Source organism: Meriones unguiculatus, chromosome 18 (genome assembly GCF_030254825.1).
Source record: "Meriones unguiculatus strain TT.TT164.6M chromosome 18, Bangor_MerUng_6.1, whole genome shotgun sequence".
NCBI classification, from domain to species: Eukaryota; Metazoa; Chordata; class Mammalia; order Rodentia; family Muridae; genus Meriones; species Meriones unguiculatus.
The window spans coordinates 21,529,788-21,555,357 of NC_083365.1; the positions used below are offsets into that span (position 1 = coordinate 21,529,788).

The following is a 25,570-nucleotide window of genomic DNA, read 5'->3' on the forward strand; positions in this document are numbered from 1 at the left end:
TTGAGCAACCTGTTGCCTTAGGTGAAGATATGGGTAGTGGGAGTTTTGGTTTCTTTAAAACGTAACAGAAATGTTATGTGGATATGTTTTGGTTTTGATCCCAGGCATGGGGTATAGGCTGTCCACAGCAGCTAACTGTGATTTGTTTTGTAACTACGATAGTTCTGCCTTTTGAGGAAGATGAGAAGTACTATTTGACTATCCGCTGGGGGGTGGAGTCACCTGTTGTTTATAGAGCCACAGTCCCCCCCAGGATGGACAGAGTCACAGCTCTCCCCATTCCACTGGGACAGTTACTGCATCCAGCTAGGGAGCTGGTGTCTTGGCAGGAGTTGGATGTGGAGTGGAGCTAGAAGTATTGGCATGGAGAGCCGGTCACCTGAGAGACTATCTGGCCATCCTTACCAGGTAACAGTACGTTGGGCAGGGCCGGTGGCCAACAATCGGGAGAGCCTGGGGCCAGAAAGCCTGCTGTAGCTGAAGGGAAGGTGGCGTTAGTCTCTGTGTGGCTGGGGGAAAGAGGGCTTGGTGCTTGGGAGTATGGGTAGAGGGTAAGCAGCACCCATAGAAGTGGGGACCTGGGGACCGTGAGACAGAAGCAGAGCTTCTGCTCACCACAGAGATATACAGGCAGCAACATCCTCTCAGGGGGGTCCCACGGGGCTGCTCCCCACCAGGCCCATATTTCATGACCCACTGTAAGACCTGGGGTCTCACAGCTCAGGAGTTCAATCGCACCCTTCCCAGAAACTCCCCCAGACCAAGACTCGTTGCAAAAGCAAGAGGTTTATTAACCATTGTACAACGGGGTCACCCTTGCTGGTCAGCAAAGAGTGCCACCGGGAGACAAAGGCCTTTAGGTTTTTAAAAGAAAAATTGCGGGAAATTTGAAGTTTTAGTTTTGGCAATTTAAGATTGGACGAGGAAGCTATAAAGTAAGATAATTGGTTAGTCTTAGGTGCTCAAGCTTGGCCAGTCCTGCCAAGTGTGGATGCAGCTGCACTTTAAGGTGGGGGTGGTTAGCTCATCCTTGAAGATTAGGGCTGCGGGCTCTTGGCCGGAGGTCAAAAGCTACTCAGAAGAAGTTTAGGTTCATTGCTAAGAAACGCTATCTCAAGGATAAGGGTCTGGTCCTTCTTTTGCTGAGTGAAGGTCATTGCTTGATTGCCCTTTTTTTATATCTGTCCTCACAGATAGGGTCACATTCCTTCACTCTCTGGAAAGGTACTAAGAGGCTTTAGCTTAACCTGGACCTAAAACTCAAAACTATAGGCTTTAGAAGACATATAGGTTACAAAGTTAGTCTAACCCTTTCACCACCACGAAAGGCCAGTGGACTTCCTGGAACCAGCTGGAGCCCTGTGGCTCTCAATGTCTTGAATCCTCAGGCCAGTTATTTTCCGCCTCCGAGGCCACACCCGGACCAACGGTCCCACAAACTGTTCACTCCTCCTCTCAGCCCTCCCTCATTCTGTCCTAGAGACGAAGGCCAGCAGCAACAGCTCCTCTGTCTGCCCCAATGGTGTCCACCAGGGGCACCAAGTTTCCAAGGTGGCTCTCCAGAATCCTTTGTTTCACTTACCGACCTTGATGGCTTTCTCACTGGGGTCCTGAGACCCCAACCTAAGCTACTGATCCTGGAAAAAGACTTGGGCACTGTATCCTGGACACACCTGGTGAGGGACAGGGTTGGAAAGGGCTGCTTCCACTGGGAGGCAAGATTTGTTGTCCTAGCCTGAGTCTGAGAGGACCCATCCCCAAGTCGGTCACCAGTGGAAACATCCTGCTGTGAGAGGGTAGTGCAGGCGCCAGCCAGTCTCCCTTCTCTCAGGAGCCCCACTTCCCGTAATGGTTCCAGCTGATTTTCCTGGTGTGGGGGGCACAAATCCTCCTCTCGCCTACTCTGGGTCCAGACCCAGAAGTAAACAAATGGGAGCCCAAGTCTGCCCCATATTTGGGAAGTACCTTGCTCCCAACTGGTGTTTCCAGTATGTTGACTAGTATGTCCCACCCTCGTAGTTGGTAAAGTGGTTCCTGAAACAGGTGAGCTCCAGCAGCTGCTTGTTGGGCTTCTCTGCTGCTGACTGGGGACTGGAGCTTTTCAGGGTGGCAGGAGAATGGATGGCAGAGCTGGTTGGTCACCCCACTGGTTCTGTGAGGAGCTTCAGTGTGGACCCAACAGCTCAGCCTGCCTCACAGAAGAACTGGACAGGGAGTCACAGCCATTGGGGAAAGGGTGGAGGGATTCACCCTCTCAGTCTGCCAAAGACTAGGAGCCATGCTCATGATACTCTGTTCCAAACTCTGGAGGGCTCCCATCTCCCTTAGGCCACACCTGCCACTGGTAGAGACAGGCATTGAGCCTCTCGAAAACCTTCCTGGCAAAATGTGGGTCCTGGGCCTCTCCACAGGCAGGAGGGCTGGGGAGGCTACACCATTCCTGTGTGGGCGGAGAGAGAGTGGCTGAGACCTTTGATGAGATAATGTGGCTCAAGGCCCTTCCAGAAGCATCTGAGGTCAGCCAACGATGGAGGTGCCATTTCATATGGGAACATCTTCCTACAGTGAAAATGATGCCTCGTGTCCTAGGAAAGACTCATGCTGCTAATGTGGTGGCTAAATAATCCATTAAATCAACAGCAAATGAAAAGATTCTGGGATGTCACGATCTCAAGGGCAGTGGGGGATGTGGTGTTTTTATGAAGAAAGCAAGGTTGTGAGATCTGGCCTTGGCATCTGAAAGTTAACTCTGTAACTTTCTAAATCTTGGCTCTGGGCCTGTTAAACTTTCTGAGTCTCAGGTCCCACATTATAAAATGGAAATTTTTTTGAGTGGTTCTTGGGAGGTTGAGTGTGTGTGTGTGTGTGTGTGTGTGTGTGACTAATGAGACTTTCGGTAGCAGCCAGGCCCACAGAAGCAGTTTGCCAACAGCAATGAGAGCAATTATCTAGAAATCTCCCAACTCCCATGCACTGACGGTCTTGGGCAAGCTAGATAAGAGTCTACTGTTGAGCTACAACCCCAGGTATTGTTTGTTTTTGAAGTTCTAGGGGGGAAATGCTTATGTTTTTCCTTACTTCTTCCTTACTTTTGCCCCTGACCCCCTGAGAACATTCTATGAGAGCAATACTACTGTTATTTCACTCCAGATAAGAAAATGAGGACGTGTAGTGACTGGTCCAGGCTCATACAGTGAGTAGCAGGCAGTACCAAAGCCAGACAGCCTGCCTCTAGAGTCTGCCTTAAATCCCTGGTGATGAGCAGTTGTGATTATGGCTACAGTACTATGAACACTCTGTCTCAGCAATGGTCTCAGGCAAAGATAACATGCCAAGTTATGGCATGTTTTTGATGCTGAGATGCTCCCAGTGACTACAGGGAGAAATGGTCAGTGCCGTTTGCTTTGTTTGTTTGTTTTGTGGGAGGATTATATGTTTGTGCACAAATGTGCTTGTGGAGGTCACAGGTCAACACCGGATATCTTCTTTCATCACCGTCCATCTTCGGGTCTCTCACTGAGCTCATTGGGTTTATTAGGCTGGCTGGCCAATGCCCTTCAGAGATACAGCCGTCTCTGCCTCCTCTGTGTGCTGGGGGCTCAGGCTGGCCAGAGTGGCAGGTTAGCAAGGCCTGTTGCCTATGTAGGTCCTCTGTCTCGGAGTAGGGCACTGACATTCCACAACTCCCACAGACCAGCACCAACCCAGGCATCACCTCCTGAGTCTCAGACAGTGGAGGACCTGAGTGGGGAGGAGATGGAGGCGGCAGGTCCCTAAAAACTGAGTAGGTTCCTGGCAGTCATTAACATTAACTTAAGGACTATGGGTTTGGAATGCTGCTGGGTTTGCTAGAATTAATCCTTTCTCTCCTCCTCCTCCTCTCTCTCATTGTCTCTTTCTGTGTTTGTGTGACTAAAATGACAGGAAAATTCAGCCTAGGGCCACAGAGGGGGTAGATGCTGGGACGGGCCTCCTCCTGAGCCATCCTTTTGGTTCCTCATGCTTTACAGTTCTCTGTGGGGAGAAGTACATTGGGTTCCCTCAGGCTCTGGTAGGAAGCACCTGTGCAAAACCCAGATGCGCTGCAGTGGGTCCGAGGACCTTCTGGCTATGCAGGTTTGGAAGCAGGCATAGAGGCACGACAGGAGACGCTCTCAGGTTTCACAATACCTCTGTGTCCTTGCTTGCGGTCCCCGCTGCTCACCACACAGCTTCTGGCTGCCTTGGATGAGAGCAGAGGAGGTGGAGGAGATGAGGGTCCCACTAGCTCTTCCTTAGTCAGAGTCAGTATGGGCTCGTTTGGTGGCACAGCCTGAGAGGCAGAAGCCCCAGTCTGGGGTTTTCTTATCTTGAGGCACTTCAGTGGATTCTCCTCAGGGCTGCTGGGTCAAGTGTTTCCAGGCTTATTATGTCTGTGCCTTCATATGAGCGGTGCCCCCTGGGGCTCCTGTCATCTGTGTCCCTTCATGGTCCCCTCCTATGCACATAATGCCCTTCCTACCGACCTGTTTAAAGGGTCCTCCCTGTGTGGACCTTTCCTGCTGGAACCACACACCACAGATGCTGTCCTCTGGGCATGCTCTTTGTCAAGAGGATGCAAGGCCAATGACCTTCCCTGGGATCCTCCAGGGATCCTCCAGACCATGGGCCTTGTCTGCATAGGGTACCTAGAAAAAGCTGGGCAATCAAACCCTAATCGAAGAAAACAGGGAGTGCCCTGGTTCCCAGGAGTGCGAGGGATTTCAGCTGTGGTGAAACCAGCTACTCCCCTAGTGCCCTGCTCTGTCATGACTCTCAGCTGGGCACTGCTGCCCTCTGGTTGCCTTCTTGGCATCCTCTTGCTTTCTCTTGCACTTACCTGAGGCTTCACATGCCTCACAAGTATATGAATACATGATCACCTTTCACCCACCATTCACTTCGCTGGTCTAATCTTCCTAGAGTTGCCTAATTCACGCCCGATTAATTACAGGTGGCTGAACCACAATCACGGACGATAAAATTCCTCCCCAGGGGAAGACGTAAGCATCACCCACCTCTCTTTCGCGCTCCCAACAGCTAAGTGCAGCAAATCAGAGTATAGGTGAGGGCTCATCTGCAGGACCGTGCCTGCTCCTCCCTGCAAAACATCAGAAACTCTTTCACCCAGTACGGATCTTGGCTTTCCCATAGATGGAATGCCCTTCGCTGGTCTCCTCTCTGCCCACATACACTCTAGCCCTTCCCTGAGGCCACATGCCATTAAGGCAGAGTTGCATACTACAAGGAGAAGAGAGCCTCTGGATACTCGGGTGAGGGTCTCATGGCCCTCCTTCTGTGAGGGGGTAGAAACAGTCAGCAAGCCCACCTGGAATGCAGTTCTTTTGCAAGGGGACAGAGCTGAACTCCCCAAGATGGCAGTGTGCTAGGCTGAGAAGAGTCATGCACAGCACACACTTCAGAACTTGTGAAAACTGTGGGCTGCTGGCTTCCTTTGGCTCAGCCCTCCCTGCGACACGGGGAAGGCGCAAAGGAAGAGGAGTGGACTGCTTCCGCAAAGGCCTTCCCTCTCCGGAAGATCTGGAGGTGGCCATCTTCCTGACCAGTGAGGAGGCTTGCTCCTTGCTTTGTCTGCTCTACTTGGGATTCTGTCCCTGAAAGGGAGAGGACCCCACCAACTACCCCCAAGGCTATCTGCTGTTCCATGACTAACAAAGGCCAGGATCATAACCCCAAGGACAGTGGTAGACAGAGGCTCTTTGGTCTCTGGGAGCTGTTCCTAGAAGGCTTGGCATCCTGGCAGCATCACCATGTACTGGACTGATGAGTGTGGTTTGAGAAGCTGCTGATAACTGAGGAGTGTGGGGTCTCTCTGCAGGAGGAGGCCTTTGTCTTCTGCTGGCTCACTGTGAAGGTCCTGGAGGCGTGGAATTTGCCCTGGAGTGATCTTCGTGAGTGCCTGTGGGTGGGGACTGGCTCCCAAGGAAAAGGTCAGATACTCTTTGGGGTAGGGCTTAGCTGCTCTCAGTGGACCCTGGGGTTGTGGGCAAACTCCCTGGGAAGAATGTATGGATGTCTCCCTCTTCTGACGGCCGGTCCCCTTGACTTTGTCAGTGAGTACTGTAGATGGCTCTGCAGCTGCCAAAGGCTCCTGGAGTAAAATTCAAGACCCAAACAGTCACCAGCGCCACTCATCCCGTATGGAATGAGACCTTCAGTTTCCTCATCCAGAGTTAGGTCAAGGTAACTGTTAGGTAGCACCAGCCACTCGCTGGTGGACAGCCCATGGCCCTTCCCTCCACATGAGGGGCTTGGGATCAAGCAGGGTCCAGAACTCAGGGAAGGAGGGCGTCTGTGCGCCAGACTCAATGAACAAAAGAATGTGAAGGAATGAACATGGCCCTGCCACTCCCTGGCCGTGGGACTGATTTTGTTGAAGCTGCTGCTCTTCTCCCCATCATTGATTTGGGAATGGAAAGCATTCCTTCTTAATGGGGCTGCTGTAGGGCTAAAGGGGGATTGCATAGAAAAGTGTCACCCGGTGCCTAGCACTTGCCTTTGGGGTGCTGGTTAGGGAACCAGCAAAGACCAGTTGAGAACTTTTTCCAGACTACATTTGTTTATTTATTCTGTGTACGTGTGCCTGTGCGTATCTCAGCACATCTGTGGGGTTCAGAGGACAATGATGGTGAGTCCTTTTTTCTCCTTCTACCATCTGGGTCCTGGGGATAGATGTCAGTTTGTCAGGCTTGCCAAGCAGGCGCCTTTAAACACCGAACCATATTGCTTGCCCCAAAAGAAATTTTAAAATATTATTTGTTTGCTTGTTTGCTTTCTGGCTGGCCTACAGATCACTATGTAGACCAGGCAGGCCTCAGACTCACAGAAATCTACCTGACTTGCCTTCAGAGTGGTTGGATTTGGGATTGGCAACCATACCCAGCTTTTGTTGGGGGGGGGGGCGTTGTTGTCATTGAGATAGGCTCTTTTTACATAGGTTTAGGTTTGGCCTAAATCCTCCTGTCTTTGTCCCCTGACTGCTAGAGCGCAAGCATGAGCCATCATGCCCTGCCTTGGAAGACAACTTTGAAAACTTTGAAAAATTTGAAAAATTTGAAAACTTTCAGTTTTCTTTATGATTTGGGCCTGGCAGATGGTCCCACACTTGTACACATACAGGCAGCAGTAAGCAATAAGCCAGGGAAAGAAAGAGAGAACATGAAGATGGGAGGAGCTGTGGACGGTAAAGGAGAGGAGGTGCTGGCGGTGGGTTAGATCCAAACACCTTATATTCTTGGATGACTATTAAATAAAACATTAACACTTAAAGACGCGAGGAGAAGCTCGGAGCGTTAACTGGATCTCCGTATACTTCTTTTGCATTCGTTTGTGAGCTATTGTTTTAATGACTCGATACTATGTTATGTCCCTGGTCCCTAGAATATTCTGGAGCTGACAGTCTGTGCTGAAGACTTAATTACGAAAGATGACATCTGTTTCAAAGTCTCCTATGATGTCTCAGAAATCCTCCCTGGCCAACTGCTCCAGAAAACCTTAAACCTGAATCCTCAGGTGGGTGAGAAGGCTCCGGGCTAAGAAAATGGCTCAACTTTTCCTAACTGCCAGGATGCTGCCGGCTGTACCCACCCACAGGACAAGAGCTGGCCTACCTAGCTGCTGTTGCAGACAGCACTAACACATGCCCAGAGCTTTCGTCACCTGCAGGGTAGCCCTCAAAACACTGCTCGGCGCAACCACGGGCAGGCAGTATGGGTGCATCACTCAGGGGACCTCAGCTCTGTCCCACCAAGGTCTGGCCCAGCTTCCTGCTGCAGGCTTGAGGAGGGGAGGGTAGAATTCTGGGGTTCAGGAGCCTTCTCAGCAGGGAGAAGAAGTAGGGCCTGGATTCCCTCAGGTCACCTTTGGCTGAGCTCCTTGACTTTTGCCTTCAGCCCCATCAGGGTTTGGGGATCCAGAAGGGAGGAAGATTTGTTCTTCTTTAGTCCTAGCCTCAGGTAATTTAGTGGGTAGCTTCTCTTCCTTTAGACCTCAATTCCTTAATTTTGTATTATAGTCGCAATAGCACGCATTCCTGAAATATTGCTAGAGACGGCGGGGTAATGCTTTTAAGAAAACGGTGTCGACTGTAAATGTTGGTGACTTGTAACCCTCTTCGATCACAGGGACCGGAAGAGCTAGATGTGGAGTTCCTGGTGGAAAGAACGTGAGTAGGAATAAGCAGCCGGGCAAGTGGCTGGGGACATAGGCTTTACTCAGAAAACTGGCCCTGATCCAGGTTCCTTGTTGGTCTGTCCAGCTGGGCCACCCTGCTTCATCCCCCCAACCCTACCAGGGAGGTCTGGGGGCCCTCTTGGGATCAAGGATGAGGATGGCTAGCATTTCCCCTCCCGTCCTGTATTCTCCTTTCACCTTGCTGTCCACCGCGACATCTCCCTGATCCTGCATCACTCAGGGAGATGTCCTGTGGCCTAGGAGTGGTGAAATGGGTCAGTGCAGAACACTTTTGCTTCTGGAAGCCCAGAATGGATGTTTCTATTTTTTTCCAGGGTGGACCCTCCAGAAAATCTCATCACCAACAATGTCCTTGTGGTAACGACCTTCCTGTGACTCAGCCAAGATTCAGAGGAGGGAAAACTGGGGTTGGGATTCTGGGGTGTGGAGGAGAAGGGACAAGACAGAAGTGGTAAAACTACCTCAGACTCCCAGCCAGGTGGCCCCCTGAAGCTGTGGGGTTTAGAGGGATCTGGAGCCGAAGAGCCGATGGAAAGAGGGGAGGGGGCTGTGCTGAGGGGGTCCTGGCTTCTAACTTGATGGCCGAGGGACCGTTGAAAAACTTGAGGTGCTTTCTGATGGCGTTTAGTTATGCGTGATGAGCGCAGAGTCCTCAGGATTGACTCGGATTCTTCCCTGATGTTGTAGTGAAGTCCTGAGTGCCAAACCCATCCTCATTTATTAATATTGGGGTCAGTGAGGTTTGGAGAGGGTTTCTAGCGCCATGTGCTAGCTCATCTTTTAGCGTCTCCTTGAGCTCTCACGGGATTGCAGTGGGCAATAACGGCCACAAGGTGGCGAGCGCTGCTTGGAGAGCTGCTTCTTGGATGTGGGGCTCATGACAACCAGGTGACTAAAACCTGAAACCGACCCCTGGAGCACACCCCGGCCAGTCACCGTCAGGGCCTGTCTGCTGGCTGGTTTACCTTTAGAGGGAATTCACAGTGTAGCCTGGCACCGTGGCGCATGTCTGTAATCCCAGCACCAGAGAGGCAGAAGTAGGAGGCCAATTGATTTGAGGCCGGCCTGGTCTACACAGTGAGTTTCAGTCCTGCAGCGGCCACCGGGCTTCACAGGCAGAGTGTTGAAGGCAAGTCAGCACTGCTGAGGATAATCAAGTGGCGTTCTGGTCAATGTAGCTCTAAGTGCATCTTTGACACCTCCAGCCTGTGAGCCTGAGATTCCCACGCAGTACTTGGGAGTCTGTAAGATCAAGACTAGAGTTACAACAGAGACCTGAGCCTGGGAGCTGGGGGCTTTCAGAGCGCTCAGATGCTCGGCAGACGGGGACAGGAGGGGATGAACTGTCTTGGATGCTTCACACAGAGAGCAGGCTTAGCAGTTTGCAGCAGGCAGAGATGGCTGTGTGTGGGGGTTCTATCTAGTCCCATTCTGATCTTCATTTCTCGTGGTACGTGTGGTGGCTTTGGCTGAGACTCAGCAGGGCTCAGAGTTGAGGTACAGGGGAACTCAGCTTACCCTGTAGAATTCCTTACCTATGACGCTGTCTGCCCTAGGCCCAAGAACTGTCCCAGCTGGATATCTATGTGGACAGAGCCAGGAACACCACCGTGGCAGCAGGTGAGAACTCCTGGGCTCTGCCTGGACCATGGAGGGTAGAGGCTTCTGGGACACATGCACAGGGAGGGAACATCTCTGTCGTAGCTGGGAGTCCACGGGGCTGTGACATGAGCAGGCTGGGGGAGGCCCCCTCTAGAACCCAGCCTCTGCCTCCTCTACAGACAGGCACTGTTGCTGCCTTTTCTTCCCTCATTCTCATCTGCTGCATCTCTTCCCTAGGTCAGGACAAAGTAGAGCTGGAGCTTGTGCTGAAGGGGTCGTATGAGGGCACACAGACATTTGCCCTGGACACAGCCTCTACCTTATGCTTCCACTATGTGAGGGGCTGGGACACAGAGCTGGATGGGAACCTGAGGGTGAGTCTCTGCTGCCCAGCTCTCTCGCCTCCCTTAGATTTTGGCTAGCTCTACCAAGGCCAGGCCTCTTGTGCTCTTGCCAGCCCCTCCCAGGTAGGCCCACACCCAGAAGACACGGAGCCTCAGCAGGGGCTGGAGGATGGCTGCATGACATCAGTCTTTCACCTCTGATGGCTCCTCCATCAGAGGACTTAGGGCTGGTAGAACAAAACTTGCCTGTGCCCACACAGACAGCGTGCGTCCTGGCCTCTTCCAGCTCTGCTGTCTCATTTTTGTCCAAGGTCTTCCTTGATGCTCTGGCTATCCTGTTCTCCTTTTGCTTGTCAAACATACCAAGCGCTTTTCAGTCCCCAGGGGGCTCCCTCCAATACCTCCTTGACCTCTTCTGCCTCCTGCTTCTCCTCCTCCCCATCTTAGCTCAAGCAGTGATGATCTCACTCATATCAGACAGCTCCCCCACACCTCTGTTTGTTTGCAGTATCCTACCCTATTACCCCGTGCTGTGCTGGCATCACACTGCTGATGTCAGTTTTACCCATTTCTTTTCTTTGAGAAATATTTTTAGACAGGGTCTCACTAGTAGCATGGCTGGTTTGGAACTGACTGTGTAGATCGGGCTGGTCTCAAACCCGGAGATCCCATCTGCCTCTGCCTCCCGAATACTGGGATTAGAGGCGTGTGCCACCACTCCCAGCCACAAACTGACCCATGTGAATCAGTGAGAACAGTGTTTTTGCAAGCAGTACCAGCCATCCTTATTTGTCATTGTTAGAATTTACCTTGTATTATCATGGAAAGGCTGTCTTGTTTGCAGTTTAGACACTTGGAGTTTGTTGAATGAATGAATCCACGAATGAATGGAAGAATGTTTCCCTTCAGAGTTCTGGAAACAAGGGCTGGAACTCAGAAACCATAGCTCCATCCTTCAATGTACCCCTGACGTCCTTGGCCCCAGGGAAGGAGGTGACCGTGGACATTCCAGCTCTGAATGTAAGTGGCCTCAGCTGGAGGGGAAGTGCCAATAGGAATAGAACGAAGGGGCCCACATATCCCAGGGATACCCATCACTCCCTCGGAGTCCAGGATGTTCTGAACAAGGTCTCTCGCTTTGATTTTAGGTCCCAGAAGCAAAGCTGCAATTTAAGACAGACTGCTGGTAAGAGGCCCTGATCTCTGTGGGAACAGAGAAGGTGGGGAGGGAATGCTACACATTGGGTAGAGCAGGGCGTTTTTTTCAGATGCTCGCCGTGGGCTTGGTTGATTAAGGAGTGAGCCATGCAGTTTTCTCGTAACCCTTGGACCCTCTACCATCCCAGCCCTAAGGAGCTAGCTGTGCGGCTGGGCTATGGACTCAGTCCCGAGGAGCAGGCCTTCCTACGCAGGAGGAAGCAGGTGGTGGCCACCGCCCTGAAGCAGGCCCTGCAACTGGATGAAGACTTGAAGGAAGATAAGGTTTGGGGATGTCTTAGGGATGGGTATAGAAATTCTGGGCTGCCTTGTGCCCTCTTACTTCCTCAAAGGATGGGACTGGACCATTGGGAAGGTAGGGCTCCTGTTCTCTATGGAGGCTCTGTTCTGGGCTGAGGGTGTCCCTCCAAACCTCTGATAATCCCTTCGGTCCCTGGAGGCAGGGAGCAGGCTTGAGTGAGGCAGCAGGCAGCGTATCCCCATCTTGTTAAGCTGGTCTGCGTCTCTGTGTGGTCCAGGTTCCTGTTGTGGCCATCAGTGCTGAAGGAGGAGGTGTGCGGTCTATGACCTCACTCTACGGCCACCTGTTGGCACTTCAGAAGTTGGGCCTCCTGGACTGTGTGACCTACATCACTGGCATATCAGGCTCTACATGGTAAGGGTCATAGGGACTGGAACAGCAAAGATGACCCTATCCCAGAGTAGGGGCAGACGGGATGCCAAGGGCGATCCCGTGTGGAGAGAGCACTGTGATCCGATGGGGCCCAAGCAGCTTTCTCAAAAGGAAGAAACCGCCTTAACCGGAAGTCCTGCCGGAAGCACAGTGATGTCAGGGGGCTTTTCTTAGGTCCTAAGGAGCTGGAAGAGGGAGGGCCCAGAAAGGACTGGATTTGAGTTTGGCAATCCTGTTCGCAGGCCTTGGGGACCTCGAGCAACTTCCCTGAGTCTCAGTGGGTTTATCTTCAAAATGTGTGTGATAAGAGACACACTCATAGGTCGGCAGGAGGCAGCTCATTGCAGGCAGTGGTCCAAGTGACACACACCAGGCCCTCCAGCTGGCCTCACAGTTGATGCTTTGGGCTCACACTGCTTTCTGAGGGAATTTCCCTTACTGTTTATGTAGTACAGGTGAGGAAACTGAGGTCAAGAAGTTCTCTCATACTGAGCTGGGCATGGTGGCCATACCTGTAATCCTAGTACTTTAAAGGCTAAGGCAGGAGGGTTGCCATGAGTTCCTAGTGAAAGCTTGTCTAAACAATAAAGAAGGCAAAAAAGGGAGAAAGATCAAGAAAAGGAAGAATGTTCTTTTTCAGGCAGTGCTGGGAATTGAACCCAGGGCCTTGTATACATCAAGCAAACACTCTGCCACTGAGCTATATCCTTAGCCTGAGAGAATGCTCTTTATACAAATATAACTAAGCCCACTCTCCAGCCCCTCCCCCAGACATGAACAGGGGCCCAACCATTTCACTATCACAGATTTATTCATTTAAGTCACTGACACATGACATTAGGTGTTTGCGCTAGGTTTTAAACTCTATTTTATTTGGGGTATCTACCTCCCTTCCACCAGCCCTTTAGGCCGAGGTAAGAGAGAGAAGGTTAGTGGGGGGCACAGACCCCTTTACTCTGTGCTGCTGTTTGCAGTCAGTGGGTTCTTTTGGGGCTATGCCAGTCTTCATCAACAGCAAACACAGCAAGCAGCCTCCTCTAAGCCACTGCGCTGAGTTGAAACGTTTTTCTCGGTCTCCTCCAAGCCGCCACACTGTCCTTCTCCGCTCTCTCCAAACCGCCACATCTCCTCTTTCCGGGCTCTTCTAGTTACATCCCTCAGAGTCCTAGACCACACCCCTCTCCATGCTGCATAAAGCCTATTTCTTGCCCATTCTGGTATGAAATGCCCATACCCATACCCGTACCCATCCCAGGAGTAGAAGGAAGTCCCAAGACTGTCTCGGGAGGGAGAGCCTCAACAACCCCTCCCCCAGGGATTAGGTATGGGGTGGGGTTGGTCCTCATCTTTTGTCCCGCTTTGTCCCCCTTTTGGCCCCAGGACAATGGCCCATCTGTACCAGGACCCAGAGTGGTCATAGCAGGACCTCGAGGGACTCATCAGCCATACCAGGAAGCATGTGGCTAAGAGCCTACTGAAGGCATTCTTCCCTGAACACTTGGTAAGCTACCGCCAGACGCTGAAGCTGCAGGCAGAGCAGGGCCACCCACCCAGCATAACAGACCTGTGGGGCCTGGTGCTGGCAGCCAAGCTGCATGGGAAGGTCCGCTCCCTTCTCAGCAGCACAGCACGGCTCTGCCTTCATGTGCTTCTACTGATGGTGGGAGAGGCTCTGAGAGACTGCATTGGATCTTAGCACTTGGGAGGTCAGGGCAAAGGGGGTTCAAGGCCAGCAGGGACTACATAGGGAATGCAGGCAAGCCTGGCACACAGGGACTCTGTCACAAACAAACAAAGAGAATGTGAGGGTTAGTGACTGTCCAGGGCCAAAATTGCTTTCTTTCTGAGTAAGTTATTCTTCAGTTACAGTTGCGTGCATGTTACTCTCCATGGCTGAAGTGAGCTCCATTGTGCATAGGCCTGTAGTTCCTGTACACGTTCATCTTTTGATGGGCACCTAGGCTGATTCCATAACTTGGCAACCATAAACACTGTGGCAGTGAATATGGGCGTTGGGGTGGTGTGCTGACTTAGAGTCCTTTGGGCAGATGCCCAGAAATGGTCCAGGAATAATAGCTCTATTTTAGGCAGTTTTTTGTTTGTTTGCTTGCCTGCTTCCTTCTTTTAAGGACCTCCATACTCATTTCCACCGTGATCGTGCTAACGTACATTCCCGATGTCTTTCCTTTCCCCTCAAGTCCTTGGCAGTGTTTATTGACGATCATTTTCTTGAGAATAAGCACGGAGACGTGGGTAAGATGGCACGGAACTGAGATTTTGACTTGTATTTCCTTTGTGCCTAAGGATGCTGTATCACCAATTTGTTGGGCATTTGGGCTTCTTTTGAGACTTTGATTAGATTCTGGGGTTAGGAGTATTTAGGTTTTTTTTTTCTTTTGAGCTCTTTAATATTCCAGATATTAATATTTAATATTCCAGGTATTAATCCCCTGTCAGGCAAGTCGCTGACAAAGACATTTCCCCCCTGTTCTGTAGACTGTCTCTTTACTCTGATGGCTGTTTCTTTTGCAACCCAGAAACTAATTTATTAGACTCATGTTTGTTGAGTTTTGTTTCCTGGGAGAGTGGAGTGTTTTCTTGTATCAGCTTCAAAGTTAAGGTTTTTGAACCATTTTGAATTCAGAGTGAGTCATGGGGAACTGAATTCATTATTCTACAGTTTCTCCAGCCACCTTTTCTCTAATGGTTTTTATTTATTTATTTATTTATTTATGTAAAAAATCAGGATACTGCAGCCGTGTGTATGTATTTCTGGACTTCTATTTCACCAAGCTACATGTCTCTGTTTCTGTGCCAGTGCCACGCAGTTTTGTTTTGGTTATCTTATTTTATTATTCTTTAGCCACCTGTATGCTTTCTCCTCTCAGCGCTGGGACCCATCTGATGCAGACCTGTGCGGGGCCTGTGCGTGCGGCCAGTCTCTATGAGTTCTTATGCGCATTGGTCCCGCTGTTCAGAAGGCCTGCTTTCATAGTACTAATCCTGCTGACCAATGAGCACCTGCGTTGATCCTTCTTTTAAATTATTCTGGCTATTCTTGGCCTTCTGCTCTTCATAATAGCATCATGTAGTCGTGTTTCACCATTAATGTTGGGGTTCTAACTGAAATGGCATTGAATATATCAGGCCAATGTAATTATCTGAAATGTCTCTATTGTATTAATGTGTCCTGTGTGTTCTTTGGATCTACTGTTTAACTTCACATTCAGCTTAGAATGTGCTGCGCTCTTACTAATTGACTTTTCTGTCTGGTGGCAATAGCTAATTAACATAGAGGGAGAAGCTTATGACAGTACATTTAATGAGGTCTTTAAATAACAGTTTGATCCTAATTATAAAGAAAACTATTATTTATTACCATTTGATCCTCTAATAATGATTTCAGCCTGAGTTTATGTATATAATTTATAATATATATATATATATTTTTTTTTTGAGACAGAATCTCATGTAGCCCAGGCTGGCCTCCAACTTGCTATGTAGCTTGAACTCTAAATCCTCCTGCTTCTGTCCCTCAAGGGCTTAGATTACTAACATACACCACCATGCCTTTTCCTTTTTTTTTTTTTTTTGTGCAGCGTGAAGGCCCAAATTCAGGGTCTCACATGCTAGGTGAGTTGTTTTATCAACTGAGTTACAACCTCAAGTCCTCAGTTTCAACATTTTTTTTCTTTAATATTTTGTTGGGTGGAGCAAGGATGTCAGGAAAAGCATTTGGAAGGAGCTGAGACTTGAGCTGCATGAAAGTAAACACAAAAAGGGCAGCCCGTTCCTTGGCATAGCATAGGCTAAAAAGACTGCTGTATGCTCCCTGGAAAGGCGCATGCATGAGTGTGTGTGTGTGTGTGTGTGTGTGTGTGTGTGTGTCTGTGAAGGGCAGAATGGGGAGGAGATGAAGAGCTGTTGTCATCACAGTCCCTGAGAGTGACCTGGAGATATGGTGGATTGCATGTAGAGCTGATCAGAGCTGATCAGAGCTGGCTACAGACGACCACTCTACACACACCCACACAGCCCAGAACCCAAAGGAGCTGCAGCCTCCTCACCACCCTCTGTGTTCCTACCCTGCCTTGGCCCTGTTGGAATTACTGCCTCCAGGGCACTCCTGCACACTTATGTCCTCATGCTTCCGCCCCAGGCGACAGATCAGACGCTGTCAGAACAGAGAGCTGCACTAGAGCGGGGCCAGAACCCCCTGCCCCTCTACCTGTGCATCAATGTCAAAACGAACATGGACACCCTCCATTTCAAGGGTAAGATCCTACCCATCCCACCCTCTAACAAATTCCAGCCCCTCTGTACTCCGAGTGTCCCGCGAATCCAGAATCACGAAGTGACTAGCCTCTGAAAGGACACTATGGTTGATCGCTGAGCCTGGGGGCACTGCCTGTGCATGTGGGGGGCGGGGCAAGTGGGAATGGTCACCCCGGGGTCTGCCCTCCTCACATCTGCCGGCTTGAGAGCAGACAGGAGGGAGCCAAAGGCCTGCCAAGGGCTCTCAGCTGAGCTGAGGGGTCCCCGCCCTCTTCCCTCCTCCTCCCCCCCTCCATTCCCTTGATTCTCTTTCCCATTCCATTAGAATGGATGGAGTTCTCTCCCTATGAAGTTGGGTTCCTGAAATATGGAGCCTTTATCCCCTCTGAGCTCTTTGGCTCCCAGTTCTTTATGGGGTGGCTGATGAAGAGGCTTCCTGAGTCCCCAGTCTGCTTATTGGAAGGTAAAAGGACGCCTCTTCCTGGACAGGACTCCTGTAGCTCCATCCTGGGCAGAGCCCCGAGGGGGAGGGACAGGGGGCAGTGCAGAAGAGCCATTGCAGGATCTGCTCTCCCCATGCCCATTTTCCATTGGTACCGAAGAGTGGAGATTATTTAGTGAGAAAGACAGGGTACAGGGACCTAAGGGCCAGCCTCTTTTTGGAATTTGGCCTTCAGGTATCTGGGGCAACGTTTTCTCTTCGAACTTGATGGATATCTGGTGTAGTATCAACTCTCAGAAAGACTGGAAGTTCAGTGAGGACGTCAAAAACTCAGGTAGAAGAGGGTTGTTGGAGGTGGGAGCCTGGGCTGAGGCCATTCCTTTCTGGAGGCTGGTGGGAGGATGTGGGTAGGCATTTTCGGGGTCCCTCATACAAGCAGTAACTGAGCCCTCAGCCTCAGCAGGAACCTCCTCCTGTGGGGACGCCCAATGGCTGCAGCCCGGAACAGCCCTGGCCCAGGCAATTAAGGGCTGTCTGACCAGCAGGCTATTTTACCAGCGTAGCTCCAACTTCCTCCACGGCCTCCAGCTGCACCGGGACTACCGTAACCAGAAAGACTTCTCCAGGTGGGCAGGTAAGGGCCATGGCCGTGGGTCCCCACAAGGCCAGGCTCCTGGTTGGGGTTGAGCTGTGGCTGCTGGCTGGCGGAGGTTTTCGGGGAAAGCATACGTGTGTACTTCTGTGGTGTGCTCTGGAGATTTCATTGTGGAACCTAGAGGAAGGGCTGAGACGGCCTGAATTCAGAGAGCGACTCTAGGAATGAGAAGGGGGCATGGAGAGGATCTGAGGAGTGTGGGGGCCACCTACAGGAGAGTGGCTGCTTCTAAATAGCATCGCCTTTCCTATCAGACAGCAGCCTAGACTACAAGCTGAACCAGCTGACCCCACAGGACCCTCACCTCTGCATAGCTGACACTGGCTTCTTCATGAACAGCAGCATTCCCTCCCTGTTGTGCCAAGATCGCCAAGTGGACCTCATCCTCTCCTTCAGCTACAACCAATTTTTGCCCTTTAAGGTACCCAGTCACTCTGTGGGAACCCCTTTCACCTGGCCAGCCTCACCTCTAAGGTTGAGCAGCAGCCTCCATGCCACTGCCCCACAATCCCCGTGACTGAGGGAGCAAGTGGGAATTGGAACAGTCCTAGCATAGGTCTGAGATTACACGGCTCTTTCTGGGCCGCCCTCTGCTCCTCCAGGGGTTGAAGCAATCGGAGAAATACTGCAGCGTTCAGGGCCTGCCCTTCCCCCGTGTGGAGCCCAGCCCTGAGGACCAGCGCCAGCCCCGGGAATGTTACCTGTTCTCAGACCCCACCTGCCCCGAGGCACCCGTTCTGCTGCACTTCCCGCTGGTCAATGGCTCCTTCAGGGACCACTCAGCCCCTGGTGAGGACACCATTCCCTTCCTGTTTCCTGGTGGGTGGAACAGCCCTCCAGGACAGGCTTTGAGCTGGGCTTTAGGCTCTTTGACCACCCCTCCCTGGCTTCCCTTTGTGACTTGTCCTCCTGTCACTGGTCTTGTCTCTGGTCCTATCACTGTCCTGGAACTTTGTCATGATCCCTTCGCTTTTCCTGCCCTGTGTGGCCTGAGACCCCCTTCTCAGAGTCCTGGGCCTTTCTTCTAGTGTCCTCCAAATCTAAGCCCTCAGCACATTCCCTGTCTTCATTTCCACCAACTTGTCAGAATTCTATCTTCTTCGGGTGGGAAAAATGTAATGTCTGCCTATGTGCATTATTCCTAGTTTTCTAGTTGATGCCAGAATTCTGACTCTTCCGGACTTACTATTTTGTTTTGATATACCATCTTTCTGGATAGCCTGAGGTGACCTGGTGCTCAAAATGTGGCCTCAACTTCACAGCAATCCTCCTGCCTCAGCTCCCTGAGTGCTGGGATTACTGGTATGCACTATCATACCTGGTTTCTGGCTCTACTTTTTCTTCTTTTCTCTTCCTTCCTTTCTTATTCTTCTAAAAATACAGGCGTTTTGCCTGCGTGTATGTCTGTGCATAATTTACATGCCCTGGCACCCAAGGAGGACAGAAAGGGCATCATCCCCTGCAACTGGAGCTACAGATGGTTGTGAGCTGCCCCGTGGTTGCTGGGAATCCAACCAGGTCCTCTAGAAGAGCAGCCAGTGCCTCAGCTGCCCAGTCATCTCTCCAGGCCCCATTTCTTTTTCTTTTCTTGTACTGGGTATCAAATCCAAGGGCTCAGGAATTACATCCCCAGCCCATGTTTTAAAGTTGCCCAGGCTGCCTGTGATCTCAGTCTGCATACCAGGCCTTGGATTTACAATTCTGCCTCAGCCTTCTGAGCAGCCAGCTGCCGGGCCCTATGCCTACTGGGCTTCCAGTTTACCCTCAACACGGTGGGCCCAGGCCTCTGAGTTCTGAAGACAGTCCTTCCTTTGTTCCCAGCAGGAGCATCAAGAATCCACTCATCAATCCCATTGTTCCTCATTCTCAGGTTCTAGCTTCCTGAGAAGCCATGCAGCAGCCCCATGAGCTGTCTAAACTAAGTATAAGGGTGACAAACTCCTCTTACCTCAAAACTGTTTATCATCATCCACATCCGTGTTTCTGGAAGGAAAAGAGAGGAGCTCTTCCATGGGTCTCATCCTCCTCTGGGCCTGGCTGGGACACCTGTGGAAGCCTCCAGGTCCTGCTCCTGACCCTCCTCTCATCCTTGGCAGGTGTCTGGCACAGCCCTGCTGAGCTCAGGGCTGGGCAGATGGATTTCATGGGGAAATCTTCCCCCTACACTCTGTTTAGCATGACCTACAAAGAGGAAGAATTCAACTATCTGCTCCAGCTCTCTGACTACAACGTGCGGAACAGCCAGGACATGATCCTGCAAGCCCTGAAGACCGTTCTGAAACGCAGGGCTCCAGAGGCACATCATCAGGAGTGCAGGCATGAGGCCTCTGGGGGTGGGGACCCTCTAGGGCTCTGAGGGCCATACTCTGACCCTCCAGCTTCCAAGGACTTAACTCAGCCTGCAGCCAGGCCCAGTCACAGTGTCTCTGGCTGGAGCTACAGTTCTTCAAGTCCCAGGCCTCCCCTGAATCTCATCCCACTGCCCAGAGGGGCTGTACCCCACCGTCCATTCTCCCCTGTGTTTCCAGCTGGTCTGAGAGGAGTCAGTACATGAGACAGCTGAGCACACCAGACAAGCTTTCACGAGCACTTACTTTCTCTCTAAGCAGAATGGATTTGGGGAGATTTAAGGCAATGGGATGAAGGGATACCTTCTCCTCCCTACAAGGCTTTTTTATTTATTTTTTAAAGACAGGAATTAAAAACAAACAAACAAACAAACAAAAAACTTCCTAGGAAGGATTGTAGGAGCAGAGGGGTCCAGGACACCACAAGCCCACGCCCACAGACTCAACTAACCAGGGTTCCCAAGGGCTCACAGAGACAGACGCAACAATCAAGGAGTCTCTCCTCGGTCTCCTAGGTTATGTAGCTTGGTGCTCTTGTGGGAAAGCGGGGGCTGTTTCTGACTCTTTTGCCTGCTTTGGGACCCTTTCCCTCCTGATGGGTTGCCTGGTCCAGACTTGATTTGAGGGTTTGTATCTAGTGTTATTGTAACTTGTTATCCTGCGTTGGTATCCCTGGGGGGTCTGCTCTTTTCCAAAGGGAAACAGAGGAGGAGTGGATCTGGGAGAGAGGGGAGGTGGGAGGAGGGACTGGAAGGAGAGGAGGAAGGGAAACTGTAATCGGGATTTAAGATATGACAGGAGAACAAAGAAATAAACATTTAAGAAACCCCCCTTATTTCCGGCTCTCACTGTCTCAGTACACAAATCTTAGGGTTAAATTTATGTTTTGGTACTCTATTCTTTTCAATGATGTTATAAATGCAATTATTTTTCAATGTCATTTCCTGACTGTTGCTTATGGAAATTTAGTTAGTTTTAGTAGTTTAAACTTGCATTCTGAAAAAAAAAAATTTTTTTTTTTTTTGAGACAGGGTTTTCTCTGTGTAGTCTTGGCTGTCCTGGTCTCACTTTGTAGACCAGGCTGACCTTGAACTCACAGAGATCTGCCAGCCTCTGCCTCCCTGAGTTCTGGGATCATAGGCATGTCCCACAGCACCTGGCTTGCATTCTGTAATCTTAAACTTACTAGCTTAAATACTTTTTTGGTGGACTCTTCAGGGCATTCAATTATGGATCTTGCAATCTACAAGAAGAGAGTTCTGACTTTTTTTCTTCCTGATCTGAATGCCTTGTGTTTCTTTTTCTGAGCTAATTGCCATGCCTACAATCTCTGACAACATGTTCAATGAGCATGAAAAGAGCAGCCATCCTTATTTTGGTCCCTGGTGTGGAAGGAAAGCCTTAAGGCTTTCTACTATTTTGTTGTTCCATTTTCTTAAGTGGTTTTGTCAGATGGAAAATGTTCTATTTTATTCCTAGTTTGTTGATTGGTTTGTGATTTTTTTTCCCCATAAAAAGGTAGAGTTTTGTTTGTCATGGGTCTTTGAAAGGATCAGACTAACTTTGTAACCTATATGTCTTCTAAAGCCTATATTTTTGAGTTTTAGGTCCAGGTTAAGCTAAAGCCTCTTAGTATCTTTCCAGAGAACGAAGGAATGTGACCCTATCTGTGAGGACAGATATAAAAAAAGCGAGCAAGCAATGACTTTCACTCAGCAAAAAGAATGGCCAGACCCTTGTCTTTGAGATAGTCTTTCTTAGCAACCAACCCAGATGGCCTTGATCCTTCTTCTGAGTAGCCCCTGACCTCCGGCCAAAAGCAGCAGCCCTGATCTTCAAGGATGAGCTAATCACCCCCACCCCCATCTTCAATTGCAGCCGCATCCACGCTTGGCAGGACTGGCCAAGCTTGAGCACCTAAGACTAACCAATTATCTTACTTTATAGCTTCCTCATCCAATCCTGAATTGCCAAGACTGCAACCCCTCAAAATTCCCGCCGTTGTCCTTTAAAAACCCAAGGCCTTTGTCTCCCAGTGCCACTCTTTGCTGACCGGCAGGGGTGACCCCATTGCACAATGGTTAAAATAAACCTCTTGCGATTTTGCCTTGATGAGATCCGGTCTCCTGATTTCTCTTCATCCTTTCTGAAAATTAGGCTCATGCTGGGCCTAACCTCTTGGGGTGCTCATGTGGGTTTGTTCTTTATAGTTGTTTTGTCTTGTTTTGCTTTGGGTTACTTATTTGTTTGTTTGAGATAGGGTCTCACTCTCATCTGGCTGGCCTGCAACTCACTGTGTAGACCAGGCTGGCATGAATTTCACGGAGCTCCAACTTCCTGTGCCTCCCAAAGTGCTGGGATTAAAGGTATGCATCGCCATGCTGAGGCTTATCCTATATTCTATTCATGTGCCTTACTTAACATGTACTGATTTTTGCATTTAACCGCCCTTGTATTGACCATGCTGTTGTAGAAAATAAAAACTGCTGATAACGTTTATCACTAAAGCCTGTAATGATTATGTCGGTGTTATTTAACTCACTATCATAATCCATACAAAACACAGTGACACCTGTTGTATTTTAAATAAGCCTTATTTCATCTGGGGCTGGGCAGATATTATCCCCTAAGCTACCCTGTAACCTCCCAATCCACATCCCATGCCATCTGCTTTAATCATTCCTATTTGGGCTACTTCCCATCCATAATCCCAAAATACTTGTAGGTGCTCTCCACCTGGGCTGCTTTTCTCCACACCGAGCCTCAGTCAGTCCCTTCCAGCCACACGGTTCTCTCCACACCAACCCACCAGTCCACTTCCTCCCCTTTCTCCCGTACCTGTCTCCCCACTTCCCATGATCCTTCTCTTCCCCAAGCCCACAAACCTTAGCTTCGACCCTCACTTCTGCCCTGCCCAGGTGTGTAGGCCTTTTGTTTAGCCAATCAGGGATAATTTGGGAGGCAAGATTACACAGCATTACTTGGGGTACATGATAGTGTCTGCTCGTAAATCATTAAGAATCTCGGGGGGGGGCAAGCAAGTAAGAAATGCAAAGACTGGACCATACTGTTACACCACAGCACGACATATGATCCTTCATGTGTATTGCTATCACATCTTTAAAAAAAAAAACCTATACTACACACACACACACACACACACACACACTATGGATGCCTTGGTTTGAGGTAGGAGGTAAAGTGGGGGGCTTTAGGACAGATTTGAGCTCAGGGATTGCTCTAGGATGATATCGCTGCTCAGGGTCTCACCCCATCTGCCTTTTCTGTATCTGGCTTGACTTTGTTTTGCCTCCCTCATGTTACCATAAACTTGTTTTCCTTAGCCACGTGGCTGGTGGCATGTACTGGCTGTTGTGTTTTATTTCCTGCAGGCACTGTCTGGTTATTCCTCTTAGTTCTCACTGTGGTCTGTTGTTTTAGGTGGTATTACTGTCTCCATGATGGTGAAATTCGGGAATGTGGAAGAAAACTGGCTCTGCCTCCGAATGCTGGGAGCTGTCGCTCCTCCCTGTCGTCCTCCTGTGACCACAGAGCACTAGTGCCAACGGTTACCATGCATTTGGTGACAGAACAAGACAAAGGCAAGACTACTCCATAGCATGTCTGAGCATGGAAAAAAGTCAGGATTGTCACAAACTGACTCCGTTAGATGCTCTTGCTTCATGAGAGATAGCAATTTTTTTACCATTCATGGCTTTTTATCCCTGCCTCAATCCTTATCGCCTAGATAAAAGTTATGAAGACGCCTACTTGTGTGATGGTCCCTGTCCTGATATCATCTGATCCAGGTAAAACCTTTGCTACCTTGAACATCCCTTTAAAAAAATCATCTCTCACAAGCCCAAGTCCTTCAATAAGCCCCATTCTCACCTCTGCTGGGATACTCTCCAGTTTCTATGTATGACACCTCCTCCTATACAAGCACTAATGAAATTTGTCAACTACCAGGAAGGCTCTTGGCGGGCTTTGGCTGGTCGCCATCAATAGGTTAAGCCACTCTCTCAAGATCACTAAACACAGGCAAGTGTGGTGGTGCACATCTCAACCCAGCACGCAGGAATCTGAGGCAGGAGGACTACAAGTTCTAGGCCAGATCGGGCATACATAGCAAGACCCTGCCTCAAAAACAAAAAACAAAACAAACAACAACGATGACAAAAACTCAAAACAACAACAACAACAACCTACCAGGAATCCAGGCATAGTGATACATACCATTAATCCTGGCACCGAGGCAGGCAGATCTCTGTGAGTTTGAGGTCAGCCTGGTCTAGAAAGTGAGTTCCAGGCCAGCGAAGGCTACCTAGTGAGAGCCTGCCCCAGTGTAACAAAACACAAACCAAAACACAAACAAGAACACAGCCAGGGCTGGTATGATGTTCAACAGGTGACGGTGCCTGCTGCCAGGGGATCTGATGCCCTCTTCTGACCCCCACAGACATCAGGCATTCAGATGGTGCATATATGTATATGCAGATTTATATGGGGAGGGCTCATGGACCGTGCCTCCAGGGGAACGGGCATGGGATTAGCCAGATGGATCATGTTCACACCCCAGAAATCTCAAACTTGAGATGTAAAATCTCATCCTGAGAACAGAAGTGTGGGACAAAGCTCTCTCCTTTCTGTGCCTGCCCCAGGAGCACGTGACACAACCCCCAGGTGGCTATAGATGGTCAGTCACGTGAGCTTGTCACCTGTTACCTTTCCCCATGCAAATAGAGCGTTGCCAGCATCCTAGCCAATGAGACACGTTCATCCTCAAAACCACTCCCCACTGCCCAAGGCTGATGTTCCTGTTTCACGTGAAATGGATAGAGAGCGTCATTACTTCACTGAGGGACGTCTGAGACTGCTGTTTATTTCAGAGCTGGAACACTGGGGGAAAAGAAGGCTTTCCCTTCTCCCCCAAGAGTTCACCTCCAGACCCCAGGACTCGACTTCTGGCCAGGCAGCCCAGCTCAAAGAACAGTGACACTGATTTCAGAGAGAATCTCCTTTTGCCACACCCCAGTTGGACCAGAGATCTTGGGATACGGACACATGTCACCGTGCTCACTGGGGACTCCGAGGTTCATCCTTTTCCACCAGGAGACCTATGGCACTCAGGCCTTCCAGCGGAGAAGCACAGACTTCAAGTGTGGTGCCCTTCCAGGAGATGCATATATATATATACGCAGACAAACACTCATACACATAAAAAAACATAACCAAACAGACAAACAGAAACTCTCTAAACGTGAAAATGGGAAAGGCGGGCCATGAAGTGGCCTTTCCATGTCGCTTCCCAGACTTTCAAGCACTACGTAGCTCTGTCTTTGGGAGAACAGCGTGTAACACTTACCTCTTATAGAGAACTAACTTCATACAAGGCAAGGTCTGCCTTCAACCACTGGGTTAGAATCTCTAGGCCCCGGAACGCCATGTTGGAAAACATGACTCTTTCACAGGGTCATTGACCTTGACCGGCTGCAGGAAGTAAAGGTTAAAGGTTCGGACATCCAGGGCAAGGCAGTGCTTTGCTGAAGCTCCTCCACGTTGGCACTCTTCCAGACTGAGGCCTGGGAGGCATCCTAGTAGGTCTCTTGGTCCTAATGACCTTCAAATGTGTAGTCAGCTCGTCCAAAGTACACATGCTGAGTGAGGTAAGGGAGCCAGTCCCTCAGGCTGTATGGACGTCTTCTGTAGCAGTGGCCTAGAGTCCTAGGAAGACAGTGCAGGTTGCAGGATGTCCTTGCCCTGGGGTTTGGGAGCCTCCAG

The 25,570-nt window shown here is 50.1% G+C and overlaps 1 protein-coding gene across 1 annotated transcript; it reads left to right on the forward strand.

Moving 5' to 3' along the window:
* Positions 1–336: 336 nt before the first annotated feature.
* Pla2g4d (phospholipase A2 group IVD) lies at positions 337–23,349 on the forward strand. The gene is given in 22 exon segments (XM_021647602.1): positions 337–408; positions 5,858–5,930; positions 6,008–6,018; positions 6,106–6,222; positions 7,420–7,551; positions 8,163–8,203; positions 8,547–8,589; positions 9,789–9,852; positions 10,072–10,208; positions 11,088–11,198; positions 11,327–11,364; positions 11,525–11,660; positions 11,915–12,051; positions 13,450–13,672; positions 16,229–16,343; positions 16,670–16,807; positions 17,022–17,120; positions 17,226–17,420; positions 17,696–17,862; positions 18,044–18,230; positions 19,538–19,774; positions 23,231–23,349. Coding segments are annotated over 22 exon segments (2,592 nt in total).
* The last annotated feature ends 2,221 nt before the right edge of the window (positions 23,350–25,570 follow it).